This window comes from Mus musculus, chromosome 1 (genome assembly GCF_000001635.26).
Source record: "Mus musculus strain C57BL/6J chromosome 1, GRCm38.p6 C57BL/6J".
Lineage (NCBI taxonomy): Eukaryota > Metazoa > Chordata > Mammalia > Rodentia > Muridae > Mus > Mus musculus.
The window spans coordinates 178811935-178832480 of record NC_000067.6 but is presented as its reverse complement, the minus strand read 5'-3'; the positions used below and the strand labels follow the sequence as shown (position 1 = coordinate 178832480).

The 20546-nt window shown below is 44.3% G+C and overlaps 1 protein-coding gene across 2 annotated transcripts in view; it reads right to left on the bottom strand.

The window, feature by feature from the left end:
- Kif26b (kinesin family member 26B) overlaps positions 1-20546 on the bottom strand; it is a 403733-nt gene that overhangs the window by 100377 nt on the left and 282810 nt on the right. For both annotated transcript variants that reach the window (NM_001161665.1, XM_006496865.3), the window contains one exon: positions 10815-10998. In NM_001161665.1, coding sequence (NP_001155137.1) covers positions 10815-10998 — 184 coding nt within the window. The remainder of the gene's footprint in view (positions 1-10814; positions 10999-20546) is intronic.

The following is a 20546-nucleotide window of genomic DNA, read 5'->3' as shown; positions in this document are numbered from 1 at the left end:
TTTTTAGTTTGAGTTGTCTACCTAACGTATGATTATTTAACTCTTTAGAATAGCAGTATCTGGGATCCATAAGAAGAGATAAAAGAATTTAATTTATTTGAGTGTTCCCAAAAGTAACTTGATACTTAGAAAATATGGAATACAAAACTAAGTAAGTTTATGAATGAATGAATGAATCTATCAATCAATCAATGGTGGAGGATGGATGGAGGATGGGTTTATAAAGGTAAAAGCAGAAGGAATTGTCACATATAACTGCTATGCTCTATATTTAATATATTTTAATTCTGGCAGTTCTATATGCCTATTTTGGTTTGTTTTCTCTTGCTGCAAAAATATTTCTGAGCCAGGCGTGGGGCACACGCCTTTAATCCCAGCACTCAGGAGGCAGAGGCAGGCGGATTTCTGAGTTCGAGGGCAGCCTGGTCTACAAAGTGACTTCCAGGACAGCCAGGGTTATACAGAGAAACCCTGTCTCGAAAAAAAACAAACAAAACAAACAAAAAAAAAAAAACCAAAAAAACAAAAAACAAAAAGCAAAAAAAATATTTCTTAGGCTGTGCATGTTACAAAGAAAATGATTTTTATTTCATTTGAGGCTTGGAGGTTCAAAATGGTGGCACCAACATTGCTTTGAGTCTGAAGACTCCTGGCTACAATCACAATGTGGCAGATGTATCCTGGGAACCGATGTGGAGAGATTATATAACCAGATAGGAAGTCAGGTAGATCCGAGGGCCATGCTCCCTTTCTTAACATAAAAATAATAATTCAAAAAATAAAATAATAATGATAAATAATAATTTGCTTTAAGGGATCAAACTCCATCAATCTGTCCCTGAAGTGACAGCCCAGTGACCTCACACTCTTTCATTAAGTCTCACCTCTTAACCAATCCACCAGCTCTCAACATGGCGAAGTTTGTAGCATGTCACTTCAGGGGACAAACTACACCCAGAACATGGTACTGCCAAGCACATGGCAGACGTGTAACTTGTGGACACATAATTGCTCTCAGGCTCAGGGAAGAAACATCAGTCAACCAAGATCTAAACCTGTAAGGAGCTGTGAGCATGGACCCCTGCAAAGCTGTGACCACAAAGGCTGATTGACAGATGAGAACTTCAGTGGGGAAGAGATGTTGGGGTGTTGCAAGTCCAGAGCCAAGTTATCTTGGGGCATCTTCAGGTCCACTTCATAGCCATCTACGGCCCTCCTCTGTATGGGATCTAACATCTCTGTGACCATTAGGGGTAAATCCTATGGAGTGTATAAGCAGAATCCTAGTTCCCACTGGTTGAAAAGCTACAGATGCCATCAGATAATTCCTGGGGCCTCTAGCTGAGGTCCCCCTGCTTCTCTGTGACCCACCTACCCTGCCTACTCATCACCAATGCATTGATTGGAAAGGGGTCTTGATTCATGACTTTCTTTATCCTGTCACTGAAAACCCCGTGGACTTGATACCATGTTAGAACCTGGGATCTAGGGAACCTGAAATTATATTTCCTGACCAGGGTCACTTTTATTTAGCTCCAGAATAAGCCAACTCTTTTGTTCCATTGAGATGAGAGCTGCTGTTCCTTATGCTAATATAGCCTAAAGACTCACTAGAAATTAACCACACCCTTGAAGCATAAACAAACATGGTAATAGCTCATGAACAAAACAGAAAAGAGGGGGCCAGTCAGGGATACACGAGATGACGCATAAAATGGGTCATGTCTGGGGAAGCAGATGGGTTGAGACTCAGAAGGCCCTGTGATTCATGATGGGAGAAACGTGAGCCAAGGGTAGACCAAGGACGGATATGGCAGCCTTCGAGATGCCGATCTCCCAGAAGTGTTTCCACAGACTTTGTTTCAGTTTGACTCAGAAGCCTCCTCAGTAGGCTCGTATATTTGGATACTTGGTCGCTGCTTGGTTATTTGGGAAATCTACAGAGCCTTTAGGAGATGGAGTCTTGCTAGAGGAAGTACGTCACCAGGGACAGGTTTTGAGGGTTTGTAATCTAACTCTACTTCCTGTCTGCCCCTCCCCCTTTCTCTGTCCGCTTCCCAGCTGCTAAGCCAGCCTGGTCTTCTTGCCCTCTGCGCCGAGAGGACCTGTTGTCCCTTTCTCCTCCTAGTTGTGTTTTGTCAGGTTATCCTAAAGCAGCAAGAGGAAGGTAACTAAACATGGCACTCATCCAACTCGCAGTATGCTCTTTGAACAGATTTTGATATTCTAAGTCGCCTATGCCACTGATCCAGTATTCTCAACTCAGAAATCTCCATGGGGCCAAACTATCCTTCTCCAGTGCGAGTTCCTGGTGGCACTTCCTCCATTGGTACCCGCTGGCTATCAGTACCAACTACTCTGTCTGCTGAGCTGAACTCACCGCTTGGTCTCAGTCGTCTGCCCTCTCACCCACAGTTAGTCATAGCTGCTATGCTGTAACCTTGTACCTGTGGATTTGCAATGTATAGTAAGGATCCATACGCAGCTCAGATGGCTGCTCTGGGGTGGTGAACTTTCATTGTGAGGCCCTGGTGATGAGCATGTGGTGGCCTAAGAGCCTGCCACATGAGGGACACGGGAGCTCTCAAACTCACGCTCTGGACCAAGAGAACTGAAGCTACAACCAGCTCTCAGTTAAGAAATGGGCATTAATTTTACCAATGGTTTCAGCAACGAAAGAAAGCATGAAGCAAAACCACCCCTCTGATTAGCTACCGTTGGCCCAGTGTTTCCAGTCCAGCTTAGTCATTGTTAGTAAAGAATATTCCCCTGAGCTCCACATGGCAACACTGCTATCTGAATTGTTGGTTGTGGCATGGGACTCAGGTAACCAAGGGAACGGGGGAGTGGCTTTGAGGGAAATCTGTGCTTAACACTTCCAAAATGCTCCCGAATATCACTGCTTTTGGAAGCTTTATCTGGAAGTCCAAATACAATCACTACTTCTGTTTAGATGTCATCATCACAGATTGGAGAACAGAGCTACAGCTCAAAGCCACAGGGAAGGACACAATGGGTTTAAGTGACTCTGGGTGGAGATGGGTTTTTGATTTCAGCAACTATTTAACAATCTGAAGAATGCATATCTTGCTTTTAAAAAAAACACATGCCAAATGATTTCACATCCATAATGATACATTTTAGTTTACTGAAGCATCAGGAAGGTCTGAAATGTTTTCTATTTGATGCAAATCAGCAACAGGCAAGCACAGCGTCCACTAGCGGGTTAGGCGCCAAGACAGACTTGCCAACACAAGCAGCATTATACTTCCTATTTCCTTTATAAAACCTTGGTAGCAATTGCATTTAAATGTGACAATTATAGCAAATTATAATTAATTTTCAGCCACTAGTGAGAGAGACATAGGATTTAAGATATTAGAAATATAAAACAGAGCTGCCATTCTTTTGACATTGACGATTGTCTCATTTGTGCTCGGATTGATAAAAGGTAGGTTTTGGACTAAGACTGATAAAAAGTCCTGTCCTGGCCTTATAATGCATCTTATAGTGCTCTTTGGTTAATTGAAACAGTGACATTTATTCCAGAGAGAATCCCTCATGTTACTTCTTGTTTTTATTCTACAAGTTGCAGTGCTAATTGGGAATTACGGGGATCCCAAGAAGCTCCAAGACCATCCCCAATCACAAGAAAAGTTGCTAGCCTTTCAAAAGTCTATTTAGAAAAATGCTCTTTACATACATGCATGGATGCACTCGGACACACATGCATGTGTGTGTGTGTGTGTGTGTGTGTGTGTGTGTGTGTGTGTGTGTATGTGTGTGTGTGTGTGTGCACTCGCGTGCACACACACATTATTTTCATTCACCTAAAAATACAGAGCCAGTAGATTTGAGGTGAACAATAACAGATTTGGGAAGCAGATGAAGGCTGCCTTAGTGTGAATTCCAACTCTGATTTAGTTTTCATTCCAAATCTTCAACCCGTGTCTTCTGCCCATGGATGGATGGCTACTCAAATTGCTCCCCTCCCCGTGCCTTAGCCTCCTTACACATCAAAGGTACAGGCTCCACGGAGTGGCTTTTATGAAGATTCAGATTGGGAACAGTATGTGTTGTCTGATGGGGGCCAGCCTTGGGCACTGTCACCTTTCTGACATAGCATGGGCACTGTCCTCTAGGACAATTTGTGCACAGAGAAGAAGTGGCCAGGACCAGGCACATGGAGTCTCCTCATTTCCACGTTCTTGGCCTCTCTGCATCGTCCCCTCCCCTCCCTCTCAGCATGGACGATGCAGTGTTCAACGTCCACCCCAGACTCTGAAGCAAAAAGGAATTATGTAAAACCGTTCAAAGCAGTTTCTTTCTTTTTTTTTTCCTCCCAAGAAGCTTATAACCTAATAGGGGAAGCTAAAAAAAAAAAAAAAAAAACCTTCCCTGGAAACTCAGGATCTGATTTCAGGCTTGCCCATGAGCATTTCCTGGAAAGGCCTTATGCCTGGAGATCTTTCTATCCTTGAGACTTTTCAGACCACCCAGTTCCTCACCTGAAGAGCTGTATGAAAAATTAAGTGAATCTGAAAATGCTCCGTCTCCATGAAGACACTGGCTGTACACTTTCCCTTCATGCATCAGGAGAGCTAGGCCAGGAGACAGCACACCAGGCTATTCCTCCTCAACAGCCTCGAGGTTTTCTCACCCAGTCTGCAACATTCTGCAAACATCTGAGATTGGAAATTAAGGTCTTCATATGTAGTATGTCTGTCATACTAGAATTCATGGAACTGTACCACCTACCCCTTCAAGCCCACCTGAGTAAGGAGACAACAGAAAATGACACCCACACAACCCACCACATTAAAGGAAGCACATTATTCAGGAGGAATACAAATCACCCCACACTTAATTCACAAGAGACTTTTTATGCCTCTTCTCGCTAGTGGCCTTTAACGGAGCTCATTTTCCTAAGAGGTCTCCTTCCATCTGCAAGAATGATGAATGCTAGGATGTCAGAGTAGCTGGCTACTCTAGACAAGTTTCTATGACTTAGGTCTACTGTGTTCCCTGCAAGACAGTGCCTGGGAGCCAGGCTCCTACCAGGGCTCAGTGACATCAAGTCTGTGCAGCCCAGAGGTTGGCACATCCTAGAGCTGAGTGGAAGTCCAAATTCATGTGAGAAAAAAACAATTTCACAAAGGTTAAAGAGACAGAATGATCTCTCCACATTTCCTTCCTCTGGTGACAGGCTGGAGAAAGAAAGCGTCAAACTCATAGAGCCAGAGAGAATAAGAAACAAAACAAAACAAAACAAAACAAAACAAACCCCAAAGCACCTGTGATGGTTTTGTATATGCTTGGCCCAGGGAGTGGCACTATTAGAAGGTGTGGCCCTGTTGGAGTAGGTGTGTCACTCTGGGAGTGGGCTTTAATACCCTTGTCCAAGCTGCTTGGAAGCCAGTCTCCTTCTGTTTGACTTCAGATGAAGATGTAGAACTCTCCGTTCCCCCTGCGCCATGCCTCCCTGGATGCTGCCACGCTCCCGCCTTGATGATAATGGACTGAACCTCTGAACCTGTAAGTCAGCCCCAATTAAATGTTGTTCTTATAAAAGTTGCCTTGGTCATGGTGTCTGTTCACAGCAGTAAAACCTAAGACACCACCCAACCAATCACAACTCCGTGAGTTCAGCTGAAGCAACCAAAATCAACTTAGCATGGAAAGGCATAATTGCAATTAGGGAGTGGAAGGTCACACAGGTTTATTTCCCGGAAGAGCTAACAATTTAATTTATAGAGCTATCAGATGAGCATAGTGATGAATGCGTATTATTTATGCAGCCAGGCCCACTTCTTTTTCCTCAACTGTACACCAAAAATAGGAGCGATGTCATGGTTCACATTTCCTGTCATTTGTACTGAAGATGGAGTAGTGACAGTGACTGACTGCCGGGATCCAGAATTTTCCTTCCTATCCGAATGTTTTATTTCATATATACTAAAAATGAATTTTAAAGACAGGCTCCAATCTTTGCTCTTCTCCCTGATAAAAGCTTTACGATGGGGGAAGGGCAAACATGGTAATGAGAACAGGATAATTTGCATGTGTTTAAGTGACCTGGACCTTCTTGGGCTGGAAGGCAGGAGATTTTTCTCCTTGATATGGACCTGAAATCAGCTCCTGAAGCTGCCCTTGCCATTTCTCCTTGTTAAATAAATGAGCAATAGCTACGTTAGCACCTTTGGGAAAGTCTTACCTTAATTTAAATCTTATTGCTATCCTCTCATTGTAAAAAGGACACCAGCAGGGCAGGAATTGTGTCTTATAGTGTTACAAGGATCTAGTAATTGAAGGACTTCTTCCCTGAAGATGTCAGTAAATGCACAAAAGACCAGAGTCCTAACAAACACACTCATGACAGTTTTTCTTTTCTGTGTTATTAGTTTACACACAACACAACACAAAGAAAACTTCAGAGTTGAAACTAAATAGAGACAACACAGAACCACACAGAACCTAGTGACATGAGCTGCCTGTGCTTGCCTCTGTGTGTGTGTGTGTCTGTGTGTGTGTGTGTGTGTGTGTCTGTGTGTGTGTCTGTATGTGTGCCTATGTGTGTTTGCATGTGTGTATTTGTGTCTGTGTGCCCAGGGATTATCAGCGGTTAAAGTAAGCCATCACTGAGTTTGGACAGTGGAGAATAGATTAATGGCTCTGGCCTTTGTTGCCCTAGGAAGTCCACAATTCCACACCTCCACCAAGCTGCCCAGGTTGGGATGGCTGCTCAGAGAGGAAGATTCTCTGTGAGGCCTTGCAAGGTCACAGCTGACTGACCATGAGCAGTGGTAGGCCTGTACTCTGAATGAACCAATGAACCCCCTCACACTTGCTACATCTGGTTTCTTTATGATTCTTTCAAAACCCTGTGTGATTTCTTCCCTTGCTTCTGGAATCCACCAGAGGAAGATTCCAATTCTTGCAGAACACACTGAGGCATAGGAGGCACCAGGCATCAACCACAGACTACCGCTGTTTTGAGACATTCCTGGGGGCTGTGAGAGAAAAGATGCCTCACCTTCCCTCATGCCTCCGACACCCCCCTTCTGTTATTCACCAGGGAAGGGAAAAGCAACTAAACTCCAAGGGACTGTCACCAATCCAGTGTGACAGCTGCCATCCCTGTCCTTGCTTTAAATGTAGCCACAGAACCAGAAAACACAAGTGTTACACAGATAACATACTTTTCTCTAGGAACTTGCGACCCCAGATGAAGAGGTCTGTCATTACATCGTGACACACTAAGAAATGAACCTTGAACACGGCTGTTAATTAATTGTGCAAACAGATTTCACAGAGAGCGCTTACTGACTTAGGAGAGAAGGAGCCATTTTCAAACAGATTACAAGTATCATTTACATATAAGCCAAATCAATGAGATATAAATGGGGGCTAAGCTGCTTTGATCCACTAATCACTTGAATCTGTCTATTAAGACGGTCTTTACAAAGCCAGTTAATAGTAGTTAGTTCTTTGTACATCTTACAGCTATGGTAAGTCAGTAATTATGACTTTCCCTTAAGTCAAGGTCCCTCATATTGGTCTATGTCTTAGTCAGGGTTTCTATTCCTGCACAAACAAGACAAAGAAGCAAGTTGGGGAGGAAAGGGTTTATTCAGCTTACACTTCCACATTTCTGTTCATCACCAAAGGAAATCAGGACTGGAACTCAAGCAGGTCAGGAAGCAGGAGCTGATGCAGAGACCTTGGAGGGATGTTACTGGCTTGCTTCCCCCTGGTTTGCTCAGCTTGCTTTCTTATAGAACCCAGGACTACCAGCCCATGGATGGCACCATCCACAATGGGCCCTCCTCCAACCCCCTTGATTACTAATTGAGAAAACACTTTACAGCTGGATCTCATGGAGGCATTTCCTCAAAGGAGGCTCCTTTCTCTGTGATAACTCCAGCTTATGTCAAGTTGACACACAAAGCCAGCCGGTACAGTCTGAATCAGTGCCATTTCTTTGATTGCCTGGAAGAAGACACTAGGTTTAAGTGCCACAAGGACAGGCACTCACCTCTGCCCACCACTGCAGCACCTGACACACAGTAGGTACTCAGGAAACACTTGCTATGTGCCAGGAGCTGTTCTGAGTGCTGAAGATCCTAAGATGGCATTCCAGAGGCACAGGTCAGGCTTGGAACACGAAGTGGTTTTAGGCAATTCAATCAAGTTCATCAAACATATATAAATAGCATTAATTATTTTGGCTATATATTAAGCTCAACTATATTTATTTGAGATGTTAAAATGTAAATCATTTTAATAGATGGATGAGTGGAGTTTTTTCCACAGGGGTAGAGAAGCTGCAGTTCCCAAATGCAGTGCAGCGTCTAGGGAGAAGGATGAAGCCTGTGGAGGGGTAGGTATGTGGGAAGATGGCCTCACTGTGGTTTTAACATAGCAAGTAAACTCCTACCACCACCTCTCTGAGGACATAGTCCCTCCAAGTGTCACTTCCTCCCCATCACTGATCTTCAAGGGTCATCACAAGCAGAGGAAGGGCTCATGTGGCCACCGATCAGATAGAAGTCACAACATCTGTCCTGTGACTCACCAGTGGATGCCCATGACATTTCCATAGCAAACTGGGGTGCTTCGTTGCATTTCTGAATTGCAAATGAGAGAGATGGATAATACCTTTAATATCAAATGTTAAATGTATGATCTGCTAGCTGTAGTCCCGGGAATGGATATATATTAGAAAGGCTCTTCACACATACGTGCTACATGCAGTGAAATCCAGATAGACGGTCCCTGTGCTCTTGCAGGTCCAGATTGTTCCTCAGCAAGTGCAGAGTCACTGCTGGCTACAAGAACTCTCTCTGCTGTTGTGCTCCCTGGCCTCCCTGGAGTCCTTCAGGGATGTGGGTAAAGGGAAGAGGAAGCCTAACACAGAAGGCTTAGGCCTAGGCCCACCTCAAGAAGCATCCACACAGACGGTGTCGGACCAGGGTGAGAGATGAAGGCAGCATTTCTTGTAAATGGAATGTGTGAGTCCCCTGTGATGGCCAAGCACCCGGCACCTTTTCTAAGAGACACCATGTCAATGTTTAGGGTAGGATGCTGATGAGAAGCAAGAGCGAGAGAGACATGGCAGCTTTCACCTTGCCCTGTGGCATGCCTTTGACATTCGAGTCCCAACACATTAACAAAATAAACGTCCTTGCACACTTAGCCCTGTCTGTGATGGACACCTATACTGTGCATTTACCCCAGCTAAGGAAGGACGCCTGCAGTCACTTAGACCCACAGCCTTCAAAGCTCAGCTCATAGCTACCATGGCTCCAGTGTAGACATCATGGCCCTTCCTCAGTGGTTTTTCCCCTTAGACTCCCTTTCTGGGAGGGATATCCTGGGGTAATCTGCTTCCTCCAATGCCTTCTACACCATGTGAAGATGGAGCATCCCTGACAGATGACTGCCTAAGGTCTTTCTTTACCACTGGCCTTGAAAGTTTTTTTTAGCTGACACTCATCTGCTGAGAAACACCATGGAAAATTTTAAGTCTGGAGGCTGTCCACGACACTCACCACTGCTCTATCTGACCTCATTTTAAAATCTGTTTACTTTGGGGGGAAAGCATTATGACATAAGGGCTTCCCTCTGAGATGGTGGTACTAGGGGTACAGAATGGAGAGGGGAGAAACAGTAAGAAGAGAATGAAGGAGATCAGGCACAGGATGCATGGTCTTTCTGGAGGGAACATGGTCATCTGGAGACTATAAACTGGGGTAAACCAAGTTTTGATGTCAAAAGGACAAAAATACACCTGGCTCTGCTTTCTTCAGCATGACCAGCTGGGTTCTGAAACAAGACCCAAGGCCAACGTCAGGTCTTGCGTTCTGTGTATCTGTACCCTGACGAAAGTAATGAATAGAGTCACTTATCTCTCCAGCTACATGTTTTTCTAAGCCCCAACTTATTTCCCCCACCGAAGATTAGGCTGTAAATTACTTCAGGCAGACCTTTATCTTGGGAGAGAAAGAGTTAAGAGTTGACATTTATAAATAAAGTTATCATAAATGTGTCCCAGTAATATCCTGTAACAGACTTCCCTTACGTCTTTCTAAGTCCTTGTGACAACTTCAAACTGCATTTCTTGGCTGGAAAGCTACTGAACCACTCTACAGAATTCACACCAGTGATCTGGTGCAGATGCGGAAGTCACCATTTATTTGAAGGGAAGAAGGACTCAGAAGCACCACAGGAAAGAATATCTTCATCTTGCTTCCATGTGGTGTTTTCCCTGGGCCTCCGGCCTCTGCTTCTGGCTTTTGCATCTCTAAGTTTGAAGTGTCTATGGTCCTGCTCAACAATGCAAAGCTATTTCCCTCCCCACCCAAATCAAATCAGATCCCCAACTTAATGCACTTGCAAGACCAAGAAGACTTTACAGTCTCTAGTTGCCAAGACAGTCTACAGACAGCAGAAATGGGTAGACCTTACAGATCTGTGGCACCTCCCCATGTAAAGTCCCATTAAAACACCAGGCACAGAGAAGAACATGAACAGGATCTAACTATAGCAGCGTACTGCAGTAGGTCATTCTGAGCACCTTTGTGGTTTATTTCTAGGCTTTTCTGTGGTTGTTTTCAGTCAGAGGTTGACCCTGGATGAACAAAATCCCAGAAAGTGGGCATGCTGGGACCTCCAAACCAACTTTCTTGTGTCTCTTTTTGTCCCTGGTACCTCCTCATCTTTGAAAATGAGAGCCCAAGGTTGTTCTTTTCTTTCCCAACCTTCCCAGAGCCACACCCACTGAACAAATGGCAGAGGCAGCAGCTAGCACCTACCTTGCCCATGCCAGGAGTGTCCTTCACCTTGTTGACAGCCCTCAGGAGACAGGGTGGGGCTGGGGGAGGAGAGGTCTGCAGGATCCCACTGAAGCTGGTCGCAAAGAGGGGAGCCTCCGCAACAGATGGAGTCGAAGGCCGGTGTTTCTTCTTCTTAGATGACAGATTTAACTTCTGGGCAGCTCTGCACAGAGACAGTAAGGAGGAGAAGGTGGTATAATCAGATGCACTGGGCTGGCCACTTTCCCCCTTTCTCTTAAAGGGCCCTTTAATTACTCTTGCCTTCACTCTCAGTACCCTGCAGCCCTTTGCTATACCACAAGGAACTTAATTAATAAGCTATGTAATCACTGGGACAGGAGAAAGGAGCTATAAAACCACATGGCTCCAAGATCGCAAGTTACAAAGACTTGTTTGTTCTCCACAACACTCAGCCTGAGCATGAATGAAGCCAGTCAGCTTTGGGGACCCGCAGTACCTAGTCCGCTAATTGCCCCCTCCCCACACCGCCATTTCTCTGGCATAAGCCCAACTGTGAAGAACCAGATGAGCTCATTTAAAATTTTTTACACCTTGTAAAAACCAAGCCCGTCTGATGAAGAGCCCGGTGGTGACCGACTGGGGAGTGGCTTGGCAGAATACAACGCCCCCCAGTGCACTGGAGAAATATAAAGTACCCTGGTGTGAGGAACAGACAGCAGGCCAGATTATCCACTCCAGCGAGGCGCAGGGCATGAGATTACCCTCTCCTCAGGTGGATAACGGGCTCTTGTACAGTACCACCTTCAAATACAAAATGCTGTCTATGGATAAGTGCAAGGAAGGGGGGGGGGTCAAGGTACCAAATGTCACAGAAGATACAGATGGAGACATGAGTGAGGCTGTGGCTACAGCATCATTAATAATGCTGGCTGTTCATACTGCATCTTCCACCATCCAAGCACACTGTAGCACTTAGGGCATGATAATCCTGCCATAGAAAAGTCATGAAGACGCAAATGGTGGTGTGAGACAAAGGCCTTTCACGCAGCCTCGCTTTTTAGACTCACTTTTTAAATTAATTCTTGATGTATTATATCACATCTTTCTATGTAAATATAAAGGTATAAATGGTTTTATTGATGGGAGCACGAGGAGGTGACAGTCTTACTATATAATCCTGACTGGCCTTTAATTCTGTGTGTGTGTGTGTGTGTGTGTGTGTGTGTGGTGTGCATGTGTGTATATGTATGTTTTGCACGTGTGTGTGTGTTAGCTTTTTCATTGAGATCCATCCATACAGCACATAGGTACTTGGCTCTTTCTCTCTCTCTTAGAAAAAAACAAGTACATGTGACACTTCCCCAGCTAGCTGCAACACTGTTGCTGTCCGCACTCATTTGATCCAAACTCCCAGCAAGTGCCACCTGTCAACCTCCCACCCAAGCCCTCCCCTTCCATTCTCTGGAAGCTACAATCAGTTAGGCATCTGTCTCCAACCCTCTGAAACTGCTCAGATAGGTTACCAATAATTGTATGATGGCTGTCACGGTCTCAGCCCCAACATGGACCTGTCAGACCTAAGAACACATCCTTCTTCCTTGCCCCCTAAGCTTCCGGGACATCCCATTCTCTTCCAGTGTCTTCGCAGGGCTCAGCCCCTGCTTCTGTCTGCAGCTGCTGCTGTTAGCTGCAGGGATCACATCTCAGCCTGCGACTCCTCAAGTGTCCTGCCCAGCTTAGCCCTGGAGCTCCCTGTTTATTTCTCTCAATGCCTCTTCAGCAATCCCACTTGAGTATTCAGTAAACATCCCTAACACATCATCCTTAAGACTAAAGGGCTTATCTCCTTCTGCAGGCTTCTCCTGTACTCGCTCCCCCATCTTAGACTAAAACAGCCCCACCATTCAGGCACCCAGAATTCATCTCACATAACACACCTAATCTGCCTCAGATTTTACCCATTCTAACATAAACTAGACCCAAGATTCTTTTACCAACTCAGAATCACATTTCCTATCTCGCCCACTGCACACTGCTCCCTCTGATTATAAGGCAATGAACATTAAAATCAGGCCAGCCATACCAGTGTCCAGTACGCTCCACCTCACGTTCCTAGCCCTGCCTCAGGGAGACCAGCACGTACCTCATTCCTTTGCCTCCTTTAAATTTGGGTTTAAATGTTTCTCTAACCACACATGTACCCTGCCCACCATAGGAGATGGCATTTTGTAAAGATGGCTCTGTCAGTAAGTTCTTACAATCTGTCACTGACACTCACTGTTGAGAGGTGAGATCTGTGTGCCTCCTCCTGGACCCTAAGAGGAAATTCAAAGGTGAACTTCCGTAGCCCACAGAATATGATGGAAGAGCTGTTGTGTGACTCTCAAGGCTGAGTTATCAAGTGCAATGTGGGTTTTGTAAAGATTGTGGGGAAGCCCAGATCACGTGGACAGAGTCACGTGGTCTCCAGATGACAGGCTCAGGAGTACATTGTCCTTTTCATGATTCCCTTGGCGTTTTCCTCTGGAGTCTCAGCTATCATGCAGTGGACAGAAGCCTCACCTGTGGCATCGCGTCTGAATTCCCGACCCCCATGAAAACTAATAAATGACCACTGCCACTCTGAACCACTGAGTTAGGGGCGAGCACGACCGCCTAAGAAAGGGACTGTGGCATGGCTCGGCTCACTTCCTCAAGACTGAAGCCGTCCTCTTGCAGAAAGACACAGGCTCACAAAGCTCAGGGAACTCACAAGCCTGGGGCTATCAAGGCAGTACAGAGCAGATAGGAGTTATGACACAGTGTGCAAATGCTATGGGGGATCCCAGGGACGTAGCCTCTGGAATCATCACTGATGCTGGAGTGGGCTATGCAGTGATACAGCTCCCCCAGTCAGCCATACAGCCATACAACTGACACCTCACCATGAGCACCCCTTCCCCACACTCCTGTGAGCACCCCTCACCATGCTCCTGTGAGCATCCCTCCCCCACACTCCTGTGAGCACCCCTCCCCCACACTCCTGTGAGCACCCCTTCCCCACACTCCTGTGAGCACCCCTCCCCCACACTCCTGTGAGCACCCTCACCATGCTCCTGTGAGCACCCCTCCCCCACACTCCTGTGAGCACCCCTCCCCCACACTCCTGTGAGCACCCCTCCCCCACACTCCTGTGAGCACCCCTCCCCATGCTCCTGTGAACACCTCTCCCCCATGCTCCTGTTTCCTTAAGATGTATTTGGGTGGAACAGTTATTTAACTTGTCATTTCCTCCTCTATGGAGGCCAGTAAATGTAGATACCCCAGGAAAGCACCACAAACCCCCAAAGTCCCAATTCCTGTTACTCTGATCACTCTGAGACAAGACTCTGACCGAGTAATATAGCGAGTGGTTTACTTAGCTACTTTGTTTACTATCTATTAACCTTATAGAATAAAAACCCCAATAGGGCAAAATTCAAGAAGCACAAAAATGTTTGTTGGGTGACTAAATGACTGAAAGAAATTGGGGTTACCTAAGATAAGAAAACTGAAGAATGGGGGAAGAGGGGACCTCCAAAATTAATTAATTATAAAGGAAACAAGTTTACTTAGTTTCCTGCAAAAAGAGCCGTGAGCATGGTAGAAACAGAAGAACCACCTCTAAAAATGCTAAAGAGAAATAAATGACAACAGAGGTATCCTTGCTCAAGGCTACTCTGAATCCCAGAGGAAAACATGACGAAGAAGACATTACCCTTCTAACACGACGTGAAGTCGGCTCTAGAGGGCCTTCAGTATGTAGCCTGAATTTGAACAACCAGCTTCTTCAGACATTGTGCTGGTTAATATTAGTCACCCTGACCAGAATTAGAGAGCTATAGTCGCCTAGGTGACCTCTCTGGGACGACTATGAGGGAGTATCTAGTTTAGATGGTCGAGGTGGGAAGGCCCATGCCGTCATCTCATTAGCTGGGGTCCTGGCTGGGGTCCTGGCTGGGGTCCTGGCTGGGGTGCTGATCACCAACATTCCTCTGCTTCCTGCCTGCAGATGCAGAGTGACCAGCTCAGGCTCCTGGCACCGTGACACCCTGCCATGACAGACAGAAAGGTGACTAGTACAGATACTAAGTAGGTAACAGTGGACATTTGCCTACATTCTGACTACATGCTCACGTAGTGCCTGGAACATCAGTATTATTATTATTTATTTATTATTGTTATTAAATTATCATCATCACTTTGTTTCCAAGACTTGGTTTTTCCACAGTAATATTCAGGAAAAAAAAATACTATCTGCTTTTATAGGCTCTTTTAGGAAACTAAATAAAAGCGTTACAAAGAGTTTGGTGGACCAATGAGTGTCACTTCAGTGAGCTATATAGTAAGTGCTGGAGCTAAGCCTGACTCTAGATGAAGGAGCCTCACATTACCTTTCAGTAGGGGCTAGATTTAGGTAGCGAAATCTACCAGAGCTAAATACTAGCTGAGACATAAAGCACACTGGCTTTATAATTAGAAGGGGATTCTTCTGAAAATTAGAAAGCACATTCTTGATAAATGACCTTCATAAAACATAGAGTATTTTGTCCCTGAAAGTGTCTGAGTGGTGGGTAAAAATCACTTTAAAGGAATATCAGTAAGAGAGCCATGCAGTAGAGAGGCAGCCTGTCTCACAGCACGCAGACGGAAAGACTCCTACAATCTCCCAGACACTTAGGAAAGCCTCGTTGGCGACCACTCCAGAAAATTGTATTCAATTAGAGCTGATTATTTTGAGAATACATTTTAAATTGTTTTTTTTTTCTTAAAATGGGTATGTAGCTCGTATTAGGAGAATTTCAGAAATTTGAAATGAGCAGGCTGTCGCTTAAGAGTTTCTGTGACTCCACAAAGGCACTCTCCTCCTGACATCATTAGGAGCAGCTCTCTGACATGTCTTATATGCTCCAATTCTTCTTATGTAGTGCCTCAATGACACACAGATAGGAGAAGGTTAAAGTTTAGAAATTGCTCACGTATGATGGTATTGTTCAGGGACACAAAAGGAGAGGTGGTCACAAAAGAATTGAAAAGGTTGGCATTTCTGGCTAGAGGCATGTTTTGTGAGATCCATGCCCCACAGGACCTTACCCCCCTCACCCTATAAGGGAAAACAGGTGAGTTGCTTTTTAAAAAAATTCAAGTAGCAAATGAACCCAAAAGGCCATATTTACCTGTCTTGTTCCTATGAGGACAGCAGGACATATTTCCTGAAGCCATTCGTCTCAGCAGACCTCTAACTACCCATTAACTTCCTGTACTTCCCAGTGCTTACATCAAGGAAAAAGACTGTCTCCCTAGCAGAATGAAATTAGTATTTACTGAGCCCCTATCGAGAAAGTGGCACCGTGCTAAGCACCATCCCAGTCAGGAGAGGATGCAGGCGCGCTGCGCATGGTTCCCACTGTGCATGGTTCTACATTCCGGGCTCTCCACCCTTCCTCGACACCTCTTTATTCTCCCACCACATCGAGGTGAGTTTAGAAATCAACTTAGAACTGATATGACCTTCATGCTATGGCTTCCTATTCTCATTGGCCAGGTATACTCAGAGCTAAAAGCTGATTTGTATCAATATTCACAGGGCAGATTTAACTGGTTTAAATAGGGAGGTCATTTTAGGCCCCAGCTGTCAAATAAAGTGGAAAATTAGGAAGGATTTTTTCTATCATTTATACTATTTACATTATTATACACAATTTTGTATTTTATTATTTATAACATATTACATTATATATAAATTAAATTTTATGTACATGTACGTATTTATATGTTTATACATACATTTATATATACATATAATATATACACATCTATAATACATAAATGATATACATATTACATATTATATGTAAATATATGCACAATATATACAAATTACATAATTATATATACATAATAATTTGTGATAGACTGTTTATTAGATGGAAATTCTGGACTTTCAAAAGTGTGTTGCAATTAAATAGAAATCTTCAGTGTATCTCAAGATAACTACATCGGAGCCTATCTACCTTGATGTGGAATGATCACTATACTATAGACTTTAACATTTTTGAAGAATTACTAGCTTCACGAGAGTAGAACTTTCCTTAAAGATTGGTCAGAAAAATCAGGCAATACAGTTTATTGTTTTTTTTTTTAATTTACAAACTTTCCTTCTATTTAATTAATTAATTTTTAGTCTTCAGTTTACCAAGTAAGATACTATATACCATTATGACATCTTTCAAGCACAGTGTTGTTGAGAAGTTCCCCCCACCCCACCATCCCTCTCCCATAACCTCCCCCACAGTCTCGTTTTACAGAGTTGTTTTTTAAGGACCTTTAACTTTTGTATGACTCTGCCCAGAACATGTTGCTGAGCACGCCTTGAGGATTTGTCTGAGGGGTGTTCACAGGTGGGAAGCTCAGAAAAGGTGGGGGAAGTGTTTACACAAATTTAGAGATCATTCAAGGTCTATTCAATCCAATGGGACAACACATGGCAGGGATCATCTGAAAAATGACAAGGCCATCACACGGCCACACCTGCTGCCCTGACAGGGTCCTGACCTAGGAGTGGGACCATGACAGTCAAATCGCCTCCATCAGCACGTGAAGGACAACCCAAGCTGCAATTTAGTGTGAAAGCGGCTGGTGCCATCAGGGCTTCTGTGCCATCACGGAAATATTTCAATGCTCAGAGGATTAAGACTCTCTAATAATGAGCGATGACATGACAGATCACAGGAGTTACCAGAAAATCCACAGGGTCAATGACACAGGGAGCGGAGATAATAAAACAGATTATAAATAGGCAGGGGAGGTGGCAAGAGCTTGTGGTTCAAGGCAGACCCTCTGGAGAGAGTTAAGATACCCATCCACGTGTAACAAACACCAGCCGTGCCTCATCTTGAAATAGCACCTGTTTCTAAGCCTTCTGGCTGGGCTGTGAAATATACCATCGGCGTTTTGGAATTCCCACAATCAGGAAGAGTGCCCTCCCACATCCATTGCCTTCCTATTTCCTAACTGGCTATCAGGAAGGACAGTTCTATGGCTCCAAAGACTGAAAAACAAAACATATGGGCTTTGGAGTCATCCTGATTTTTATGCAAATGATCCATGTCATTAGTGCAGAAAGATAATTCGTGACATGACTTCAGATAAACATTCACTGCTAGGAGGCAAAGCACGGCTGGCCATTACCCTCAACAATATCACATTAAAACATTACAGGAAATGTGTCATAACTTGAAAATGGATTGAGTTTTGTGCAGGAATACTGGACGTTAGCCTTAGGTAAGAATGGCTGGGCATTTATCCTTCTCTTACAAATCATCCCCACCCGTCTCTTCAGCCTTCTGTGTCCTTATTTCTAGTGACATCATAAAGCAATGGGTGTTTAAAAGAATGATCATGGTTTGAGGTCTGTGTCTTCTCCCTCCCTGCCCTGTAGATTCACTGAGGGTTGTTCTTCTATGGTCCCCAGATCTGCCTGATGGATAGCTTTGCATCTTGCTGAAGGGATAGCATAGAGACACACTGGACTTCTTAATATTCTCTCTCTCTCTCTCTCTCTCTCTCTCTCTCTCTCTCTCTCTCTCTGTGTGTGTGTGTGTGTGTGTGTGTGTGTGTGTGTGTGTCGGGAGGGGGCACACTCACACATGTTTGTGCTCACATGGGAGTAGAGATACCTACAGGGTGAAGAAGATGGAGTTGAAACCCATGAAGTTGAAGTTTCAGGTGATGGCAACCCATCCAACATCGGTACTGGGAAAGGCCCTACAGTTCTCAGGAAGAGCAGTGAGTGTTCCTAACCACTGAGCCACCTCTCCAGCCCCCACACTCTTCTTAATCCATCCAACCTTGGCAGTTGCAGCAACACACAAAAGTCTCCCTGTTAAGTAGTCTGGAGTTCTCAGCAGTTCTTAAAGTCTGAGAGGTTTTATGGTTTTCTAAAGCATCATCCTTATGCCACCACATCCATCCTGACCCGGCGCCATGAGTCAAGCAGGGAAGGTATTTGTATTGAAATTTATGAGTTATAAAAAACTGAAGTGTTAGCAGTTAACCTGATACAATCCCTGGTCCCAAAAGTAATGGTTGTCACGTCTGGGACTGATACTTAAATAGCTACCGTCAGAATATTTTATCAGGGCAAAAGGCACTGAAACGAATACAAACCCTTCTTCCCAGAAGCCCATGTCTAAAGACCTTTCTATCTGCCCAGACCCAAACATGCTCAGTACCAAGGAAACCAGATATCCTCTTACCCATTCCCGTGTCAGGCCTGTGCAAACTAGGCTCAAGAAGCAAATGAGAACCATAAACAACAGACCTAAGTTAACTGGAAATGCAAGTTACATATTCCACCCAATGCCAGATAGAAATGGTTTTTGTTAATAAACATGATGGCTGTCCTCTCTAAGAATGAGTAATAGAAAATTGGCTGGTTCTATTGAATGCAATTAATGAAAGCATGTGTAATGTTTGGAATAGGAATGTACTCCAACCCCAAAGGCTCATTTATTTGAATGCTAGGCCATTAGAGAGTGGCACTACTTGAGAGGGATTAGGAGATGTGGCCTTGTTGAAATGGGTGCGTCCTTCTTGGAGGAAGTGTGTCATGGGGGAGTGAGCCTTGGGGTTTCAAAAGCTCAAGCTAGGCCCAGTGTCTCTCTCTTGCTGCTTCTTGAGGACCCAGATGTAAAACTCTCAGCTAACACATCTGTCTGTGTGCTACCATGCTCCCCAGCCATGAGGATAACAGACTTGACTTCTGAAGCTGTAAGCCAGCCCCAATTAAAGGCTTTCTTTTATAAGAGTTGCCATGGTCATGGTGTCTCTTCACAGCAACAGAACACTGACTAAGACACCATGCATCTATAAGACTGTTGTTTAGAGTGTCTATAAATTACAGGCAGAAAAAGATAACCATAGGTGAGTTACAGCTGCTCCTTAGAGAATGAAGTGCTCAATTTTTCTGCTGAGATGCAATTGTGCATAAAAGATGGATGTATGTCTATCACAGCATGAGGACTGCCCAACCAAAATTAAAATCCCTTCAAGGAATAAGCATATTCCAGCTAATCTGATTTCAAGGCTCCAATGAATGTAATGATCTCTTCATTACATTGGGCTAAGTCACTTATCCATGTGCTAATGTAAAGTTAAAAGGAAGAGGTCCCATGGTCTACCAGAAACAGGCTGTCCATCTCAAAGCCAGTGGGCAGCCATTCCTTCCTCTGAGTTTTCCTTAAGATTTATCTTCCTTCTCTATTTGGCACAAGACTGTCTTGGAAACTGGTCTTGCTGCTCACTTCTAAAGTCTTCATTATAAAAGTAATAGCGTGTTATGCTCATTCCTCTGTATTTTGCTTATGTGAAATTTAAAACTGACACGGAGTTACACACTTCAGATACAATGTGTTGCCTGAAGCTGCAAACTGCTGTCAAGGTGTGAGAACTAGAAATGGGCAGTGTTGGCAGAGGAAACAAAGCCTAATCTATAACTCTTTGCTCATGCCTACAGTTTTTTTTTTTTCCAGAGCAAAACTAATTAATTGTCAATGCTATGTGACATGCTATCTGCTTTGAGGGTTTCTTGGTTAATTAAATTTGAATATAAGTTTCACTTGATAGAAGAAGTGATTTTCTTCCCTGCCATATTTTTATTTTCAAAATTATTTACCACAGGTGAAATCTGAAGAAATCATTAACTAAGGCATTCCGAATGAAAACCATCTG